Source organism: Molothrus aeneus, chromosome 3, assembly GCF_037042795.1.
Source record: "Molothrus aeneus isolate 106 chromosome 3, BPBGC_Maene_1.0, whole genome shotgun sequence".
NCBI lineage: Eukaryota > Metazoa > Chordata > Aves > Passeriformes > Icteridae > Molothrus > Molothrus aeneus.
In genome coordinates, this window is record NC_089648.1 from 39,701,939 (window position 1) to 39,723,503 (window position 21,565).

The 21,565-nt window shown below is 35.8% G+C and overlaps 1 protein-coding gene across 1 annotated transcript in view; it reads right to left on the minus strand.

Moving 5' to 3' along the window:
* Positions 1-21,565, minus strand: part of WDR27 (WD repeat domain 27) — a 92,068-nt gene that overhangs the window by 30,711 nt on the left and 39,792 nt on the right. The window contains exons 22-23 of the mRNA XM_066545647.1: positions 20,997-21,099; positions 11,135-11,233 (exon numbers count right to left, since the gene is read on the minus strand). Coding sequence (XP_066401744.1) covers positions 11,135-11,233; positions 20,997-21,099 — 202 coding nt within the window. The remainder of the gene's footprint in view (positions 1-11,134; positions 11,234-20,996; positions 21,100-21,565) is intronic.

Below are 21,565 nucleotides of genomic sequence, written 5' to 3' on the forward strand. Positions count from 1 at the left end.
CAAGATTTGCCTGACAGTTCTGTGTATTACTCCTAAGGAATTCTAACTCTAATTCTAATTCTACTCCTAAGGAATTTGTAATTCTTAGAAATATGTACCCTTGAAAGGGTAGCATTTATGACATACTCTTTGTATAAATTGTAATCTTGCTCTATGCCTTTTCTTAGAATAATAGCTCTACAATTTCTGTTTCATTTTTTTATTATCATACTATTTATTATATTTGGCATCATACATTTATTTGAAAAATTCTTTAATATAGAAAGGTTAGCTAAAATCGGATAACTGGAATCAGATGTTGCTTTTAACTACTACAGACTTCTTATCCTCAGTGTTCTGTCCAAAGTCAAAGTGGGTAATTGCATTTCAATTACTCTGCTTTACAAAGGCTCCTATCCTACACTCATCAGGCTATCTCAAACCTAGAATTTTAATTTCAAAAAGCAACATCTCATGTGTTACATTTCAGCATGGTCTATTTTAAACAGTGAAGACCAACTTGTGCCTTTGCAGGCCCACTGCTGAGACAGAGTTAATGAAGGCTCATGTACTCAAACTGCCTACACAGGATCAGCATTTGTACAAGGAATTCCTTGCCTAAAACAAAAGGTTTAATATGATATATATTTTTTTGCTGCCTTCAGCAGGCCAGACTGTATAGGACTAGGGGAAAAAATTGGATGGAAAGGCTGGCCTTCAAAACTTTTGAACTGCCATAGATATTCAGGAATAATTCTCTCTGTGGAGTTCATTGCTCATCCTGGGAAATATACTATCAGCATATTAATAGTATATCAATAACTTTTCTTTTAAAATTTTACCGGTGAGGAACATTTTCATATTGATAGTATATCTACTAATTTTCACCTTATCTATGAAGTTTCTGAACACTAAAATATCTCAAGCAAATTTCAACATTCTGAAAGGTCCCCCCCTTTTTTTTTATTTAATGCTTAAAATGAGAAAAAACCCAAAACACAAACAGAAAAAAACGCTTAAAGATGAGTGAAAACAGAACTACATAATGGAAGATAAAGAAGAAGGAAGTTCCTTAAATCCTTAGATTATCCATAGAGTTTATGTCTGAGAAAACCATACTTGACAAACCTATGTTACAACTCAGGAAACTTCCTATCCCCTAATTAAAATTCAAGGTCTAGTCCTAACAAATACTGTTGAATTTATGGCCATGAGTTTTGAATATACACTGTGAGACCATAGATGATTCTGTCTTGACTGTAAACAAGGGGAAAAAATCTATTTCTGCTGAATATACAAATTTATAATTTGAGATTTAAAACTATGAGCACTCTATCAGCTTTTGGATACACTAATAAAAAGCCTTTGCCAGAAATTTATCTTGGCATAACAGTGAGAAATAAGATTCATATTTCACTAGTCATTTTTTAGGACCTGTGTTAGTAAAAGTTGCACAACAAAGTAATTTTATTTTCCACTTGTTTCAAAATTTAATATTTAATTAAATTGCTAAATTTGAAAGCAAAGAAAACAACATATTATAAATGTATTAATAAAACTGTTTTCTCTAATCAGGGTCAAATGTCTGTAGAAATCAAACAGCTAGCTTTTTTAAAAACAATTTTCCTGGCACTATTAATTCAATGTAGAATTTCACAGATTTCACACTTTATCAGAAAAGTGCTTCTTTCATTAATTTTAAGTGCATTTTTAATGTGTCTAGGTATAATACATGGTTCACATAGATGTTAAATATATACACCTATTCAGACAAATCTGGGTAGACACAACTCCAGATATTTCTTTAGGATTTAGCTACCCTTATCATTTCTCAAAGTCTCTGCATCAGAGCAATTGTATTTCCCTTGAACAAGTTAAGTAATTTTCTAAATGGATGCTTGAGTTTCAACTAGTTAATAAGCAAAAGGCTTCACTTTGTCCCAAAAATTCTAGATAAAAAGATAGTCCTATCTTTAAGCATTTTTGATACAAAAATAATTCCTTCACTTTAGAAAGACACAAGATAGAGACCTCATGAGAGCAAAGTCTATAAAGTCATGCCAAGGTAAAAACTGGCTTGTGAAATAAATTTTATCTTATATAAAGTTGTACTCAGTAATCCATAATAATGAATAAATAGATTTTAACACATTATTGGGATTCAGAAAAGACGATTAAATGATAGGATTTGACATGTCTGCATTAGCTGTAAGAAAACTTGAATAATCTGAATATTGAGATAGTTTTAAGTCTTGTGAGCATTGGCTCTGAAACAGATTCAGAAAGACAAAAGAAAACAGATAAAAATATTGTTTCCACTTGTAATCTTCATGACATGTCCTTGAAAGTGGTTCTGGAGCTGAAAACTCCAGGCATTTCAGGCAAATGATAGTCTCATCTTTATTCAGCTCATGCTGAGTGCAGGAAATGTAATAAAATTGAATAATTATGTTATGTTATGCCTGGAGTTATCCCTAAAAAGCTCTGACCCAGTTTGAGTCATCCATAGAGCAGCTATCTACATTGTGGGTCCCAGGCCCATCAAGGAAACAAGGACACGAGGGACACACCTATAGCATCACTCAGACAGGACTGCAGGGCCCAGGATGAGCTGAGACAAATCCCCTGGGTCCTTGGCAGGATTCTGTGTGGTTAGAGGCTCCAGAGAATGCCAGTCCCAGCCAGAGGAGGCCTACACTCTCTGGATCCTGGCAGGAGCAGCCCTGCACCATTCATAAGCTTTCCTTTCAACAGTGATGGCTGACCACTTTGAAGAAGAGCATTGGGCCAATGGACCTCTGCTCTGATGAGCACTGCTGTTCTCAAGCTGTCTTGTTTTAGCTTTTTTTTCTCAGAGAAAACAGGTCAGGCATTTCTAAAACTGATTACAAGGGAAAAAAATCCACAGGGAAATGAACAGGTATTGGTATTGCTCAGCTCAAAAATATTTGCAACCATTTAGTTCAGGAGCACACCTGCTTCAGACTGAGCACTTTGTCTTTGAGCCTTGCAAGTGTCAGGGATACAGGGATTTGACATCCTGTGGAAACCCAGCTGAACTTGATGAACACAAACTTTAAAAAACACACTTCCCACATGCTTTTTGCAAATTTTGTTCAGTCCTTCAAATCATCATACAACAATCCGCAGCTCTCACACCCATCAGAAGGTTCATGCCTTCTTCTCACAAAGGGACACAGCCAACACCTAGGCTGGAACATGATTAGCTATTCAGTCCCTTCTACTAATGCAGGGCTGGGAAGAAATATGAGAGATTTCCTCAGCATGTACTGCTTGGGAAAGGAGGAGATAGAAACAATAAAATTTAAATTTAAATTTGAATTAGAAATTTAATTAGAATTAAATAGAACAGAACAGAATTAAAATGGAAGAGATGCACAAGTATCATCTAATCCAATTTCCTAATCACTTCAGGGCTGACCAAAAATTAAAGCATAATATTCAAGCATTGTGCATCGACCTGTTCCTGGGTTTCACCACTCTCTCTGTAAAGAAATGCTTCATCACATCAACTCTAAACCTCCTCTAATGGATGTATCCTTGAGCCATTCCCACACGTCCTGTCACTGGACACTAGGGAAAAGAGATCAGTGCTTTCATGTTCCCTCCTCATGAAGCTGTAAAGAGCAATGAGGTCACTGCTCAGCCTCTTTTCTCCAAAGTAAACAAGCTCAAAGTCCTTACTGCTCCTCACAGGGTTTGAAGACCTGCTATGATGGAGTGACTGCAATGGTCCACAAGGGAAAACTGACAGTTGTCATCTACCTTGGCTTGTCTCAAGGCCTTTGACAAGGGCCCACATGACATCCTTATCTCTCAACTAGAGAGACATGGATTTGAAAGGTGGATTTGAAGGATAGATAAGGAATTGGCTGGATGCCAGCAGGTCAAGGAATGTGATTCTCCACCTTCACTCTGCTCTTAAGGAAACCTAAGCTGGGATAATGCATCTAGCTCTTGGGTCCTCAGCACAAGAAAGATGTGGAGTTGGAGTATGTCAACAAAATGATCAGAGGAGTGGAGCACCTCTCCTAAGACAAGCTGAGAGAGCTGAGGTTGGTCATCCTGGGGGAAAGGTGGCTCCAGGAAGATCTTATTGTGGTCTTTCAGCACTTAAAGTGTTTTATAAAAAAGGAGAGTGACCCTTTATACATTTAAATAGTGATAGGAGATGGGGGGATGCTTTAAATTAAAAGAGGGATTTAGGTTAGATGCTTGGAAGAAATACTTTACTCAGAGAGTAGTGAAGCAATGGCATAGGTTGGCCAGGAAAGTTGTGGATACCCCATCCCTGGAAGGGTTAAAGACCAAATTGGATGGGGCCCTCAGCAACCTGGTCTTATGGGTGACAACCCTGTCCATGGCAGAGTGATTTGGAATAGGTTGTATTTAATGTACCTTCTACCCCAAGACATTCTATGATTCAGGTTAAAGAATTACACACATCACGTTGACATTTTAAAAGAGTCTTCATAATTGTCGCTTTTCTTTCTCCAGATCTAGCTTCTCTCTGCAATGGACCGTGTTGGTCATTCCTTACCTGGTCACAGAAGAAAAATGCAGTGGCAGAGTCAGTGTGATTTGCCCCAGATGTTAGCAGAGGAGCAGAAAGGAAGGCATTAACTGTTGGAATAAATCCCAGATTTGTGTTTGTTTCTGGTGTGGTATGATATGGCATGGCATGGCATGGCATGGCATGATATATCAGCAGGGAAATTATCTATTTCTTTCAAGAAATCTTCTTGCATGAGCAAATAACTAGCTGGATAGAATACAACTACAATTCTGCAAAAAAAACACGTCACAGTGTCTCAGCAACTACAATATTCCAGACAGAAACATTGTGAATGATTTATGAAAAAGCATCAATTAACCAGTCCCTTCAGATGACAAAGTTAGCATTTTAATGCATGTATTACCATAATTTTTAAATATTTCAAACACTACTCTTCAGAAGCACAGCAACTAGTGGTGATTGCAGATGTTGAATATTTCTATGAGATAAGAGAAAGGGGCACAAGATCCCCTTACCAACATGTACTTTTCCCTGCCTACCCCACCACACAGCACAGCCCTGAAAGCAAGAAGGCAAAGCAAAAGTCCCCCCAGTTGCCAAATCAGCTCACAGGGAAAACTTGTTAGGGATTGCAGAATCAAGCACTTCTGAGACTGCTTTACTTTACAAAGTGGACTGGAAGAAGAGAGGCACAAAAGGCAGCTTTAAAGAATTTCTGCTTCGCGCCTTTCTCCCTTTATGCTGAACACAGTTCAGATACAGCCAGGAGCTGGGCCAAGATATTTGGTGTGGCTGTATCATACTCCATCAGTCAGCTGGAATCATTTTATGTTGCTATTTTAATTTAAGACAGAAGTTGAGTCTGTTTTTCTTTTCATATTTAATCTGTTAGCTAAGACTTAGCTTTCCCTTTTCCAAAAGCTCATTTAGAATGCAGCTTATTCCACACTTCATTTTGGTTGTACTTCATCTAAATATATTTTAATGCATGAACTCTGATTTGTTATACATCCACTATACGTTTGATTCATGACTGCCAATTAATTTGGCTTTAAATTTCTCAAAGACTATGTAAGAAGGGAAAATCTTAGAATGCAAATGCTGGAATTTTAATTGAAATGGAGGAAGAGGCTTTGTACCTGTTCTACATGAAAAGCCCAGAAACTTTAAACTGGAACTTCTCACAGAATGGTTTCTAGTATCAACAAATGTTTAACTGAATTCTATGAATACTATCTGTTGAGTGAGTTAAATACAACACTTTTCAAGAAAGAGAAATAAGATACCTTGACAGCTTCCTAAAGTGCTACATAAGATAATTAAATTAAAAATTCTATTTCTCTATGAAAATGTAGCTGAACAAACTCCTAACCATTAGCCCTTTAGTTCTTCCTGTTTGGCAAATTTCAGATCCTCTGGACAGAGGAGGAGACTGTATTCAAAGTATACTTCACAGAATACTTTTTTACATGCCCCTTCATGGAGCATTAAAAGCAGGTGCTCACTTGCTTATCCCCTTTTAATATTGTATTATCGGCTCTTAAAAGACAGTTGTGTAGTGTGTAAAGGGAGCAAGTGAGGTTTATCTCATCTGGAAGCTTCCCTTTATTTCCTTTGAAAAGATGGGGTTTTTTCTGAGACACTGAACACACTAATTTTCAAAACTGTTAAGAGCAACCTCCTGTTCTCAGCAGCTCTGAAAACCAGGTGACAGGCATCTCACTTTCCCTATCTCTTTCTGAAACAAGGCTTAACCAGAAGTTTAGAAACCGTAATTCTTAACCTTGCAGTTTTCATCTCTTACTTAGGGCTTTCGTTCCCTCCCTCTAGGCACTCTCTTCATCTCTCCAACATCATCACTTCACTCCATACATATGTTCTTCTCCTCCAGTTCTTAGTCTCCACCATTCTCTCTTCACTCTCTGTCTGACAGTTTCCAAGAAGCTGTCTGTTCTCCAAATTATCCCTATCACTACAGTTAGTGCCTTTCCTTCCCGCTCCCAGCCAATCCTCTCTCTTTTCAGTCCACAGGGAAGCCTGTCTAGATACTTGGTAAACAGAACTCACATTGAACAGCAGAGTAACCAATTATTCCAAACCAGCCCTTTCAGCCTAGCAGTGCCATTCAATAAAGTATCTACCCTTGTAAGACGTACCATAAAGATTTTATGACAAATATGCTATGAATTGAGATGCTTGCCTCTGCAAGCATATTTATCTAAAATCATGTGGTGTACAGCTGTTTTTTGCTGGCAACACACTTAAAATGCATAGAGCATTCAATGATTGAACTGAATTATATTGTCCTTCCTAGCTTATAGAAGGCTCTTTCTTTCTCTTTAAAAATCTACCATGCTTCTTCATATGCTTTCCATATTTATTTGCAAGAATTTTTTGGTATAAACAATTTATTGCACTAAACAACATCAACTCATATTTTAATATAATGATACACAACATTATTGGAGTTTGTTAGAAACTGCAAAAGAAATTATCCTTCTGCTATAAACAGTGACATACTTGTTCAGTGATGAACTCAATTTTGAATTCTCAGGGATTGGAATAAATTCAGTTGGACTATCTGCTGTGTCACACTAGTAGCCTAGTTATCCACAGGCTCAGCAGCCCTTGTAGCTGGAGAGTGGAACAGCCCAAAGATCTGCATTCTTTTCTGTCAAAGCAGTTTTTAAGATGGCAAGAGCCAAGATCTGCAAATATAACCACTGGCTTAAAGGCAGTAGCCAAACAAGACACTGTAGGAAACCAAGCCCACTTTGAGAATCTCCCAAAGGTGGGTAGAGCTGAAGATCCTCTTTTCCCCCAAGATACTTAGACTGGCACTTCTCTGCTTTGACTCAATTTCTAAATCCATTTAACTGTTGAAAGTTTGAAAGTTGAATGGTTATCCATTTCTCCAAACCTGAAGACTATCTCAAGATTTTTAACATGTGGTAGGCTTGTATACAACACAGTTGTATCAGTCAATGACTGCTAATAATTTTTTTTAAATCACCATCTTACATAAAAAAAACCCTAAAGTTTAAGTCATGTCCCAGTGATTGGTTTGCTCAACAATACTCCAGGTGCTGTTACCTTTTGAAGAGATCTTTTTACTCCAGTTTCTACCTCTCATAAGCCTTAGAGTCTTACAGAATAAGAAAGGGTGCATGCAGCTGCCTTGAACTGCTTTATATGAGTATCTTGGTACCATTTACAAGCTGATCTATAACAACCCATGAAATATTAGGACAAATTGCATTAACTGCTGTCCTTTCTTTTTTTTAGTAATACCATCACAATAAATCTGTACATTTGAGGATGAAAAAGAGAAGGATATTGAATATGATGGTGAATAAAAATTAAATATTGATAATATAATATTATAATCAGATCTGATATATAATCAGACTGATACTTCAGTAATTTGAATAGAAAATTAAATCAGTATGTTTGTTAAAATTAGGAAATTTCCGGTCCCTATCATCATTCACTTCACTGAGATTAACCAAATGTGAGTACACAGATTTGGCTAACAGTTCAAGAACACAGGGACAGAAATACATTCATCCTCAGAAAAGGTCAGCAGGAGGCTCTATTTTTTTTTTTTAATGACACTGTCTCCTTTGGCTGAATGTTGGTAAAGGAAATATCTTCTAACCAGACATAAATTACAGTACAGTCTTTGGCAAAGACAGTCTTCCTACAAAGACTGCATTACTCCTAAACTGTATACGGAATATTTAACAAAAGAGAACAGGTTTGTGAAATGAGTAGAGAGTTTAAGAATTGATACCAAGATGCATGAGAACATGCTGACCTCTCTTTAAATAGGAAGAACATTTAAATAGTCTCTCTCTTTCTTGGTCATCTCTGATTTGCCACTCAATTTAATTATACTCTGCTTCAGAAGGTTCTCAGCCAGGCCAGCTGACCAACTGTGTAGGCTCAGCTCACCAAAAGCATGAAACTACCTCCCATAGTGTTTCAATGGGGTGCTAGCAATGCACACTGATTTCAAAGTCCTGATTCTGTCATGAAAAAATAACTATCATCATAGCATATACCAATATTCAACTTCACAAAACCAGTAGATGAGAATAGAGTCCCCATTTGCTTTTATCCTGCTTCAAAATCACAGAGATTACTTATTGTTTCCATATTTAGTAGATAAGACTCACCCCTTTTTTAATTTAGACTGACTAAATGTGTTATAGTCAATAACTACAGTTACTATAGTTAAACACTAGAATAACTCTTAATGTATACTCTCTAAAATAGATTGAAATGCTACTAATGGTTTTGGTAAGATACATATTCTTCCCTACTTAAGTTTTGAACAATGAGTGAAAACCAGAAAGTGACAACAAGAAGCCAAAACTGAGAAATCATCTTGAAAATTAAGATAAATGCAAATTTTCTAGCTTATTCCCCTTCTCCAGCTTTCATAGCAATCATTTTATAATTATTTCAGAGTACCATATGATGAAAGCAACAATGCCCCCTATAATAATATCATATCCATCCAGGGTTTTTCCCTCTTTTCTGGAAGAACACTTATGCAAGTGAGAGTTATAAGAATGGTTGGAATAAGCTACCTCATGGACAGGTGCCGGGCAAGCAACAACTGAACTGGAGCACTGACAGAACACCACACTTTTGGCTGGATGTTTCCACAGCAAAAGACTTAGTTATAATGTCTGAATTTCACTCATCAGCCACTTTCTTTTTTCACCCATTTTGCTTTCTCCTGCCAGTGTTTCCCTTTGAATGCAATGGGGCTTTATGCAGTGGCTGCTCAGAATCAAATATAAATCTTAATTGCATTCATTCAAACATTGGATGAAACAACAGAGTCAATTTTAAATCCCTAACCAGTAGTAGAAATGTGTACAAAAATCTTTCAGTATTGGAATAAAACAAAGTCTTTCTTTCAAGGTATGGGATTATTCTTTTCTGATTAATTTATGGTTTTCTTCTTTTCTACTCTACAGGTTTATCATTGCATTGCTTAGCAGCTTCTCCTAGTGCCTTAAAATATAATCTCATGCTAAATTCTATGTTGGAAAGTTCAGGTAGATTTTTGGGATTTTTGGTTTGGTTTTTGTTTCTGTAACCCCCCTAAAAAGAATTATTTAGAAAGCATTTTGGAGTGCATATCATGCAGAATTATTTGGTTTATCAAATTTACCTTTCATCTGTAAATTTGCAGCAGCTTTACACATTCCTTGTTATATAGTACAGTGTTTCTGATAAAACCATCTTCGAAATCTTTCCCCACAAGATTATCTATGGGGAAAGCCATCAGTGGTTCAAGACCACAGGCCTGGTTTCTCAAGAAAGAGCTCTTCAAGAAAAGGGTTTGTGGCTCTTGAACATCAGATTTGGCTTTAACTATAATACTTAATTGACTGTGTAATGTTTGATAAAATTCAGTATTAAAGGGTTTGTGCCCCAAGGCACACTCTCATACCAGTCTGGCTTGGAGCCACAGCCAAAGCTTATTTTACACCATTTGTAGATTCCTCCCCCTTGATTAACAACTGATTTTCTTGAACTTAATTATTTCCAAGTCTTGATTCACACTACTACTGCAATTGAGCCTAGACTTTTAAAAATTGAACTCTAATTAGACATTTTTCACCAAAATGCATTCCAGCAGCTGGACCACAGATCAGAATTCTGCAAGATTACAGTCAGCTCTATTCTTATATTATACCTTTTTTGCAGAAGTATGTCCAGTGCTAAACCTTGCACTAATCTTAATTTGTAAAGTTTAATAAACTGTACCATTTGCTTGAATATAACATTGCTGAACCCAAAGACCAGAAATACGTAATGTTAACCCTAAGACGGCAATCAGCAATTTCTCAGTTCAAACAATATATACATAAGGAATAAAACTTCCAGAATTTCTAAAATCACAGAATGGAAGATGATATACAAATGGAAGGTGATATATAAATGTTACAGCACTCCTACAAGTAAATGAATTTTATTTACTCCATAAGTATCTTTAAGAGCAACAAGTATAGTCAGTGGTGAGGTGGCAGTGAAGTAAACAGAAGCTACTGTACTACCTTACATAAATATATATAGTGACCATTGTTGTGTCTTTAAAGTAAGGAACAAAAAAGTAGAAAGTATAAGGCTTCAATGCAAATTCAATATATGAAAACAAAGAGGGTAAATCCATAGGATTTAACTTCTTTAAAAACAGCATACAAAGAATTCACAAGATCAACTAGCTGCAGGGAAGCTTGGGTGTCAAAATAATACTTAGAAAACAAACCTCTTTGCTGCACTGCAATTAAACCATTACACTGAAATGTAATGCTGTTAACATAGTGCAATGATCACTAAACAAATATAAATTGTTACTGTATAATGCCTAAGTTCTTTGAAGTACTTTTCACCTATCTTTGAAGTACTTTTCACCTTTTAGATATCTAAAAGGTTCAAAGCACAACAGTAACAGTTTTTCAAAATATTGTGATTAAGCAATTTCAATAGCTATTCTGACACAGCACACTTGAAATAATGTTACTTTTTAAATCTTTCAGGCCTTTGAGTTATTTTACATGCTTTCATTACTAAGAGGAAAAAAAAGCAATGGCTTACCTGTGGAGATGAGGGATTAAAACTGACATTGATTACAGATTCTGTGTGTCTCCCCAGTTTTTGTAAAAAAGTGCTTGAACGCATTTCATAAATGTAAGCCTAAAAAACAATGAGTTGGTATTTTCAGTATTAAAAAACAACCACATTCTTGAAGCATTAAGTTATAGTATAGTAACACTAAATATATAGCCTACAAAGAAGTTAGAAAATTTTAATCATTGGAGTTATCTAATTTAGAAAGGTATTAGATTCTACTTAAAAGAAAGGATTTCAATTCCACAGAACATAATTTAAAATGTATTTTTAAAGGGTAATTTTTTACCTGCTTCTTTAAGTACACGTAATGTTTAGTTATTTATTGGGGAAAGAGTGCATTATTCTTTCTAAATACTTTTTTTTTGAGTTAATTTAAGCATTTGCTAAATTTTCTCAAATTATAGAAATCAGTTTGAAGATATTGGTGATTTTCATATCTGTTTAGGTCTTGTACTGCCCAGGGTGTATCCTTGGAAGGCCTTTTACTAAATACCTACTTGATTCCTTTAACTCTGTCTAGCCTCTGTTCCAGGTCAGCCTCTTTAGGCTTCAGTTCCCTTTTTTGGAAGGAGGAACAGAGAAGAGGCAAAATCAATTACAGCAAGAATCAAGAGCACAAAATTCTCTGATTCACAAAGAAATATGCTCCATCTTTTAACCAAGAGAACATATCACAGAGAGGCATTAGTGAAGTTGAAATTTTTCCATCATAATCTAGTGGCTTGCAGAACTTTGGCAGAATTATCCAGTAAAAATTAGTTTTCCATTCCAGGTCCTCAGTTTAATTTGGGAAGGACCATGTTCATTTTTGGCTTAATCTTTATGTCCCTGTTCCACTCTGTAAAATAGATGTGATAATATTTCATTATTTTTTGAACAAAACTCCAAAGTTTGTTAAACCCAGGTATTCTGGTTATTTATTCTCTTCCACACTGTTTCTAAATCAACCATTTGGCTCATACCTTTCTTTCAAAAATGCTGTGAAGCAGTCCTGCAACTTAATTATAATCTAATGAGAGCGTATTTGGTGCTGTAGTCACACTTCTCAGCCTAAAAAGCATTCAAACCCTTACCTCCCACCCTTCAAGAGATGATTCTTAGCCCTGAGCTAGAGATTAGGCTGGGATGCAGCACTTTTCCAAATTTCCACATTGTATAGCCAGATTCATTGGATCAGAGGAAAGTCATGACAAGCAGCCACTGGCAGAAACCCACCTGCTAACCCACCTGCTAACCACCAAAGCATTGGGAAAGACCAGATATGGGAAAGCCCTTTCCTCTGACCTTTACCACAAAGACTCTATGCTCATTTTGAACAGCTGCTAGGCAAAACACACAGAACATGGCAGGGAACACAACCTGCCCATTGATCACTCCTACAAACCTTATCCTAATGGAGCTACTGCTAAATGTCCTTCCAATACCATATTCCTAGCCCCAAAAATCTTAAATATTTAGGTGTTGCGGTTCAACAGATAAAGGAGCAGAGTCTCTAGCTACATGCAAGAATAGTTTAACACATTGTGGCAGGTATCATCTCTTCCAAGAACTGAAAGGAAAAGTAATTTAAGTAATTTTCTGAGTAATTTTGACATGCAAGACAATAAAATCTGATTAAAAGAAAAACGTCATCATATAAAAGTGGATAAAACCAGCTTCTGTTTAAGTAGCTCTAGCCATAGATATTTCAACTAGCCAGTGACAATCTAAATTCTGAGAATAAAAGTTAAGTTGGTAAAAGATTGAAAGTACATTTATTTTTAACTTCAAAAGTTTAAAAACAAAATAAAACATAAACCCCAAAGAGAATTATATTTTAACAGAACTAACACTCATAACAAGAGGAATAACTCCAGTATAAACATTCTTCTTCTACAGTCTGCCATCATTTTAGTTTTGCTGTATTTTCTGATGTCATTCAAATGTTTTTTCTAGTCTTTACTTACTAGATTATTTTAGCATAGTCTTCTCTACAGAAAAAAAGGAAATAACAGTAACTGAATAATAAATGATACCATCAACACTATCCACAGAAGAATAAAAAAACTTGAAAATATGAAATCAATGACAGAGGAAGAACAGATTTTCAGCAAACTAAATGGAATGAAAAAGAAAACAAAACAGTCTAGAAAGCACTCAGCAATACCCAAAATGCATATGTGCATATAATGTTTTAGACTTTAGCCAAAGTCAATCCCCTTTTTTTATATTAAGACGAATTTTGTCTAATAAAAATACTTATTCAGTAGATATTGGTATTTCCTTTCCAATTCTTGCTGAGGGTCAGCCAAAAGTAAAAATAATTTACCTGTACCAATAGCTTCCAAAGAAGTTTCCTGGACCCATAACCACATACTTACTTGTATTTCCTTTCACTAGACATTTGAAGAACATTTGGAGTAGTCAGTTTTCAGTAACCCAGAGTGTGACAGTGTATTTAGCACCTTACAAGTAGACACAAGCTTCTGTTTTCTTCCCTAGACTTGTACCAAGAGACAGGGAAGAATGAAAAAAGGCCCTTCCTTGAGTGGGGCCTTGAGGGATTTGTATCCAAATGGAAAATTACTTAATTCTACTGCATTGGTAGACAGAGTGTGCTAGATAAATTGAGGCTTTATCTGCAGAGTTTCACTGTAAATTCTTTCCTCTGTTTTCTCACACTCTAACTTCAAAGGAAACTTGTTCCCATCTGTTCCCATTGCCCCATAATCCAACCCACGGCCATAAACATTTGTGTCAAACTACTTAAACTCCTACAGCCTCCTAGGATAGGAAAGAGGGGAAAGCAAATAATAAGCACTTGACTAATAACAGAAGAATTCTCCTTGTTATCAGCTTTTGCACGGGGATCAGAAAAGCAACACCAGTTTCAAGGAAAACCCTTTGTTGCTGCTGTGGCTTTAAGCTGAAGCATGTATTTTACAAACAGATCACAGGAAAAGAACAAAAGAACACAACTAACAAACAAACAGAAAGACATTGATATCTAAGATACCTAATTTGGCCTTACACAAATAGAGTGTTTTCCTCACATGTTTTGCATGGATTGGCCAATGTCATCACTTTTCTGTGACTATTTTTCCTAATATTTCAAATGAGCTACAGAAGACAGAAATGTTTAAGTCCCTTGACAGAGGGACAGAGTCCCTTGGTAATCTAACATGTTTTTATAAAAGACATCTGTCGTTATTAATAAGGCATTATTGGCCATTTGCTTCCACCAGTGCCATCAAACTTGATGCATAATCCCACAGTACATAATATAAGTGTTTAACTTGCACTCCATCGCTCCCTATTTATACTGGGCCACATATTCCACTGAACCATGTATTTTTCCTCAATTTCAAGCTAAAAAAACTCCTGAACTACTTACACTAAAGAAAAATAACAATTAACCTGAAGCAGACACCGAGCATGGAAAGTTTCAGCCCAAAATGTTCTTACTTATAAGCAACTGAAAACAAAATTATAGTGGAAAGTGTTAGACTACCTTAACTATAGGTATTGGTGCCAAATCCACAAATAATAAAACAGATTTCACAAGTATCCTAAGCATTGATTAATGCTCTTCAATCCCAAGATATCTTATACATTTACCACATGGTAGCATGGAAAGTCTAATCAAGCCTGGCACCAAAATGTTGAGTACAGTACACCCTCTCAGAGTCCCTTTCCTTTTTAATGACTCTTATGGAGGCTCTCTTTCTGGTAGTCACAGGAAACTTCCCACTACTGTAAGATCCCAGTTTCCATATGATTTCCTCTGACATAACTAAAAAATAGGGTGACAGTGAACATTATTAATGCTCTTTATTATTAAAATAATATTACACATATCAGTCATCTTTCAAGATGCAGGGGATGTTTTTCAAATGTATCAATCTTCTGGCAGTTATAGCTAACACATTTGAATTTTCCTCACTAAAAAAAAATTACATAAACCATCTCTGACTTCCTTCTCTAAGCCACCCTTCTATGAAGCTTCCAAATTGTAATTTTTGCCAACTCAATTCCTATTTAATTTGCTAATTTTAAGGCCTAATGTATGTGATTGTTTTTATTTGTTTTAATATGAAATTTATGCAGCACCACGCACCACTGAATTTAGGTTGCCTTTATTTTTAGAATACACATAGTGTTGTCAGAGTACAGAATTATAAGTTAAAGACTTTATTCTAAGAATTCACATCTCACTATGAAGCAGCATGGTTGTATCACACCCACTTTGGCTCTTTTCTGACTGCTGCTTAGATTCTTCTCTGTTTCAACAGTACCAATAATTGCATTTCCTGCTTGTGCACTGGTGTTGACTGACAGCAATACTGAAAGGTTCATATGCTGCAAAGGACCTTCAACCAGATGTTTGTACCAGATGTACCAATCATACCCAAAATTCAACTACTGTCAAGAATTGAGACCAAGAGGTACGCATATAGGAAACACAAGCTCTGCGGATATAAAACTATATAAACTATATAAAACTATATATCCACTTTTAGCACCTCACTGCTGTATGCATTCCAAAATGAACATTGGGTATTCATATCTACTTCACCTTCCTGTTTTGTCTACAGTTGAACATGGGGTATTATCTTTTATAAAATTAGTTTTCTTTAGCAAAAAGGCTAATTTCTCACACTTCCTCCTGTGTCTCAAAAACATTAGCAAAATTCAATGTTAACATAGTAACAAATTACAGACTCATAAAATACAGTTTGGAAAAAAAAAAAAAAAAAAGTTGTTCAGTAGTAGTAGTTAAATAACAATACATCTATAGCCACCAGAAAATCATCCTCCACCTCTCTCAGCTGCTAATCTGGTTTTGTGGTGTACTGGCCTAGATAAGCAATAGCCCGACCTGACCATAAAGCACACAAGAACAATTAATGTGCTCATACTCATATAACTCCATGCTTCATAAAATAACCTACAAAGGACAAGATTTTCAGTCATCTTCCAAGATATATCCAAAGAGACAGTGAAGTATCAGCATACCTGAAGTCATGACTGTATGATCAAGAAAGCAGTATTTATCTGTACACTTCTAGGATAAAGGGCCTAACAGCCAACCACGTTACCAAGGAATCCAAAAAACCTCAGATTCAAGACTAAAACAATACTGTGCTCCTCTTTGGAAAGGGGTAGATTTTCTCCATCAACAGTTGGCAGAGAGGCTGTCACAGCCTGTCACTCATTCTCTGCTATGGATTTTGTTCTGCCAAGCAATGTCAGTCCTGCCTTCTCCACAGTAAACATTACTAATGCTGTTTTCTCCAGATGTTTCCTGTTAAAGCCTATCTTAGTTAAACAGTACAGACACATAAGATAAAACTTGAGTGATATATAATTGGAATACCAATCACACTGAAAACCAAAATGCTTCAGATAGTTGCTACCACTGCTTCATACAATAGATTCTGCAAGCCCTCTGGTATGAAGTGTAGACCAAGACAACAACTTCAATACCAATACAATGTTAGCATACATTTCTAAAAGTAATTTTTCGGTAAAGAAAATATCCTCTTTTCTCCAAATAAAGTAATAAAGCATACTTCAACATATATCAAATATACCTAATTTAAACCTTAGTGATGCCTCCAAGATACACTCCCAAGAGATATGGAACAAAGCATTCTAGACTATTAACTAGTCCTATCTCATCCATTTACATACAACTACATCAGAATATCTTTGCCAACTCCCTCATTTGTAGTCTTTTACCTAGCATTATTAGTACCTAAAAAGTTCTAATGAAGTGGGCTATTAAAGGGAGAAAATCAACCACACAATTTTATCATTTCACATTTGGGATTTCCTGAGGTGTTTCTTCTTTGTAGTGTATCTAGATAATTTTATGTCATTTTTAACCTAATCAGATGCAATTTTAAATCTTATCACACCACAGACACATAAGGATGGAAGCATTTCATATAAGATCAAAGCAGCTGATCACAACAGTAACAAACTGAAACAGGCCTCATCTAAACTCTTAAAGACAAGAGGAGAGAGGAAAGATATCATTGCTAATCTCGATTTTTATAAGTCAGAACTGAGCCACAGAAAGACTAAGGTGGATAATAATATATTTATGGGGGTTGAGAAATACAATCTTCTTGCCAATGAAGAAGTAGGAAGCAGTGCAGTGCAAGAGGAGTAGATGTACAGAGTGCTGGCAACCCAACTCCCAAATGTATTTTTCCAGTAGTAAAGCATTACAGTATATTGCTTAGCAGCATTGATATTTTATTTGGAATATCAATCTCTGTAGCTACTTAAATTAAGGTGTCAACTATAAACAAGTTCTACAGTCTGTATTATGCCTGATGCAGAATCTTGTATCTGAAAATAACTCAGTCTGCAAAAAATATCAGGTCTGGGTTTGCATCCAGCCACCACTCACAGGTTTGCAAAACTCTTTGGATTTGCCCCCGGACCAGCATCACTTTCTACCATCACTTGCATAATGAGAACTCACTCTAAAATCAATTTTGCATGAAGGTTAATATTCAGGGACTCACACGTGGTATTAGACTGATGTTATGTAAAAGAACCAAATTGCTTTATCCTGTCTCCTGCTACTCCTTTGAATGATGATGCCCTATGGGCTACTGCTTCAAGCTTTGGTGCCTTCACAGTTGAAGGCATAAATTTAATCTTGAATTTAAAATGTGTTTCAAAGACAGTGTTGTAAGCAAAATCCTAGGCTTTATTGAAAAGTGTAAAAAGAAAAGGGAAGAGAATTTCGTACATTACCCATGTAATTTTTGTTTTTCATGCAGCAACCTGATATGCTGAAAAATTTCTGGGTTTGTGATATGGGTCAGTCTGTGTGAGCTATGAACACAGGCATTGAGATTTGGCATGGACAGAGAGTTTTATGTTAGAAAATCCAATTTCAGCACTAGGGTCAAAATGTGCCTCTTAGAGTCTACAGTTCAAAGAGAGCTAGCAAGAATGAGTCTGAAAGCAATTAAAGAGACAAATATTTATTTCTTCATTCCCTACTTCATTTCTGGAAACTTGGAATTTTTTCAGAGAGCCCTAAGGTCTTCAAAGACAAAAATTAAGTGGCTAATTAGACATAAAGTAAAAGAGCTAACTAGAATTACATAGCACAGAAAGAAAATGAGGGTTTTTTATTATAAAAAGTAGTATTTCACACTGTCCAGATATCTTTTTACACTAAGATTGCTTAGTCAACAGTTTTGTATAGAGTCCAGCAAAATGGAAATCTAAACCCAATTAAGGTGTATTAAGGTCCAACATCCTTGATAATATTGATATTCAGAAACCTGAGATTGTCCACTTGTAAAATGGTTAAAAATTACAATATTATGTGTATTCAGTTAAGCAAAAGTCAACTAAATTCTCTTGTAACCTTAGGCTATTTAGGATGCAGAAAAGATTTGACATTAAAAGTGTTAGCCTTTTATATTTGCTAGTCACAACTAATTACAGAAAGGACAATCACAGTCCAAAACCAGGATTCTGGTTATCTGTTTATCAGACTGTAAGGTCCTACACAGGTCTTGGTAAAGGTTCTCTTAAGGAAGTTGGAGTAATCATTTAGGGAAACACTTTCAACCCCAATTTACAGTATCTACAAGTCTCACACTAACATGCACCAGAGCAGTTCACATAAAACCATGTGGCCACTTCAGCCACACAGAAGCTACATCAAGCTCTTATATAAAACAGGTCTTACACCCTCAAAGTAGAAAAAAAGGCAGACAGAATTTTCATCCCTTTTTTTACAATAACATATTTTGGGTTGCTATTCTATGTCCTGTAGGAATGTGATTTTGCTATTATTCATTGTAGACAAAATATTCCTGTTTGTCAAATGCTTCAGATATTGTGAAATACAAAAAGCAGTTTAGGGTCAATGTCTCTCAATTGTATTTCAATTATGCCTTTTTTGGCTTCAAAATCAATCACATTTGTTAACCACAGAGTGTAAGAATTGCACTTGATAAAGTAAACTCCAAGACGACTGAAGATGCAGTTGCTTTTCAGTGGAAAGGTACATAACCTATTTCCAGAATGCTCTTTTTTAAGATAATGCTTTGTATCCACACTACTGATTTTTTCATGTAGCTTATTCCAATAGACATTCATTCATATAATCATCAGGAATATGGGACTCCTTGATACTATTAAAACTGTCCCAGTCACACATTAAGCCATCTGTCAGGATGCTATTAGTTGAAAAATATGAATGGACTATTCAGTGCAGCATTCAATTTTCTGTTTCAAAAGAAAGCATAAAAGTATATCCAGCCTCAACACTTCAAAGGGAAGCTTCCTAAAAAAATGCCCCAAAACTGCATTTTGTCCTAACAGTACAGTATAAGCAAGAGTCCAAGACTTTACTAAGTTTTCCTGAGGGGACAAGAAGAACAATGAAAGTTCTCTATAGACACAGGACACAAATTATGCAAAATTCCAACCCAGGAGCCAGACTAAAAAGTATTGACTGGCACTGTGCCCACCAGGGACCACATGCCAACTGGAGCAGGATGCATGCCAGCTATTCAGCTTCCTTTGATGACCCACCATGTGCCAAGAATTTGGAGTTAGGACAAAATCATGCTGTCTTTCTTTTCTTGAATCAGCACTAATTCCAAACAAATACCCTAGTGCAAAAGAGAAGACAAAAAGGTCTTGTGACTGCACCTATTTTTATACAATTCAAAAGCAACTTTAGTTAGTAGCCTCAAATAAATATATTACTATATCATATATATCGTAACCTGAGATTAATATTAAATGCATTTCTTCACAGGCAAAGCAAAAAGCCCTTCTTTTGTATTGCAAGCTACATTCAGAAACTCGAAAAATATGTTTTATCATTAAAATGTCAAGAACACAACACCTATTGCCAAACATCCAGCAATCTGCCAATAAAATCTCTAACCTTCACACATTATTTGAGCCTGTATTTCAAAAATATCCAGAAGAGTAAATTCCTCTTCTGAATTTGATGTTGACCAGAAACTGTGTCATGTTCTGATGATTAACCTAGAAATACCTAAAATAAATTTCAACAGCATTCCTACCCAGCTGTTTCAAAAGGATGTATTTGCAATGAGCCCAACCTCAGTCCAGTTTCAAAGGCCTATAGTACAAGTTAGCAATCTTCCATCTCTTCACAAACAGCAAGACAAATGTTCTGCTAACATTGCAGGCATACTGAGTTAAAATTAGGTGCAAACTCAAAAAGGTATCAATACACTTTTACTCAGGATTCCTCTCTAAATAATTAAATAATTAAATTTTATTGACATTGATTCAGAAGAGAAACTGTCAGGGGAGAAAATACACACACAAAGGGTCTGGAAAGTACTAACTCCAGTTGAATGACTTCTCATTTTTTATTCAGCTGATTGGTTCATTGGTTCATGGCTTTCTAGCCATACTAAAAGATTCATCACCCGGTATTTGGGAGCTTAAGTACATTAATTTGTATTTGCTACAGATTTCCTACTGGTCAGATATATATACAACACATAAAGCTGTGCTACAGGAAACACCATTCTCCTCATCTTTGATGGCACATGACAATTCAGAGTCAAATATTATGGAAACCTATAGAAACAATCTTTTAACAATTACTTTGAGTGCTAAGATTTAGCTGCTCTGGGATTTTTTGGACAAAATAATCATGAATCATTTGTAACTGCTACATGTTAATGGACTATACAGAAGTATCATAGGTTCCAGTAAACCATGTTAAGATGAATCCTAGAATCCTCTGAAAAGACTCTTTTAGATACAATGAGTAGTTCCTGTAGTTTAGGAGGAAAAATAAGCAAAAACTACTTACGTATTTGTCATCTGATCCACTGGCTATAAAGCGTCCACAGGGAGACACTGCAATTCCACATGGATAGCAGCGGCTACTGTGCCCTTCAAAACGACGTTCACACCTACAGAGAAGTTTCAGTGTTATTAACCCCAACTAAAAATAACATCTTTTACTGTCATTTTCATGAAATCCTCCTGGTATCATGTTTTTCTTAGTCTACAAATTAACTACGGCAAATCCACAAATAAAGTTTTAAATATATCAGCAGTAGGATTTTGTCAAAACTGGAAGACATTGAAGAAAGAACATTAATGACTAAAAATCAAATGAACACACAAAACTGCCCCAGGACAATGACCAATCCCATGCTTTGGCCTTTTTTGGTTTACAGGGATAGAAACATGATTACTAATTAGAGAGGAGGAGCTGTGATGCCTATCGGTTAGCTAAGGGGAAGGTGTTGTGAAAGTCTGCTCCATGAAGATTTATAAATCTCCCTCAAGTTATTTATATCAAATGAAGATGGAATCATGGAATCATGGCATAAATAATTATTGCTTGCTTTTCTTACACCCAAATCTGAATAT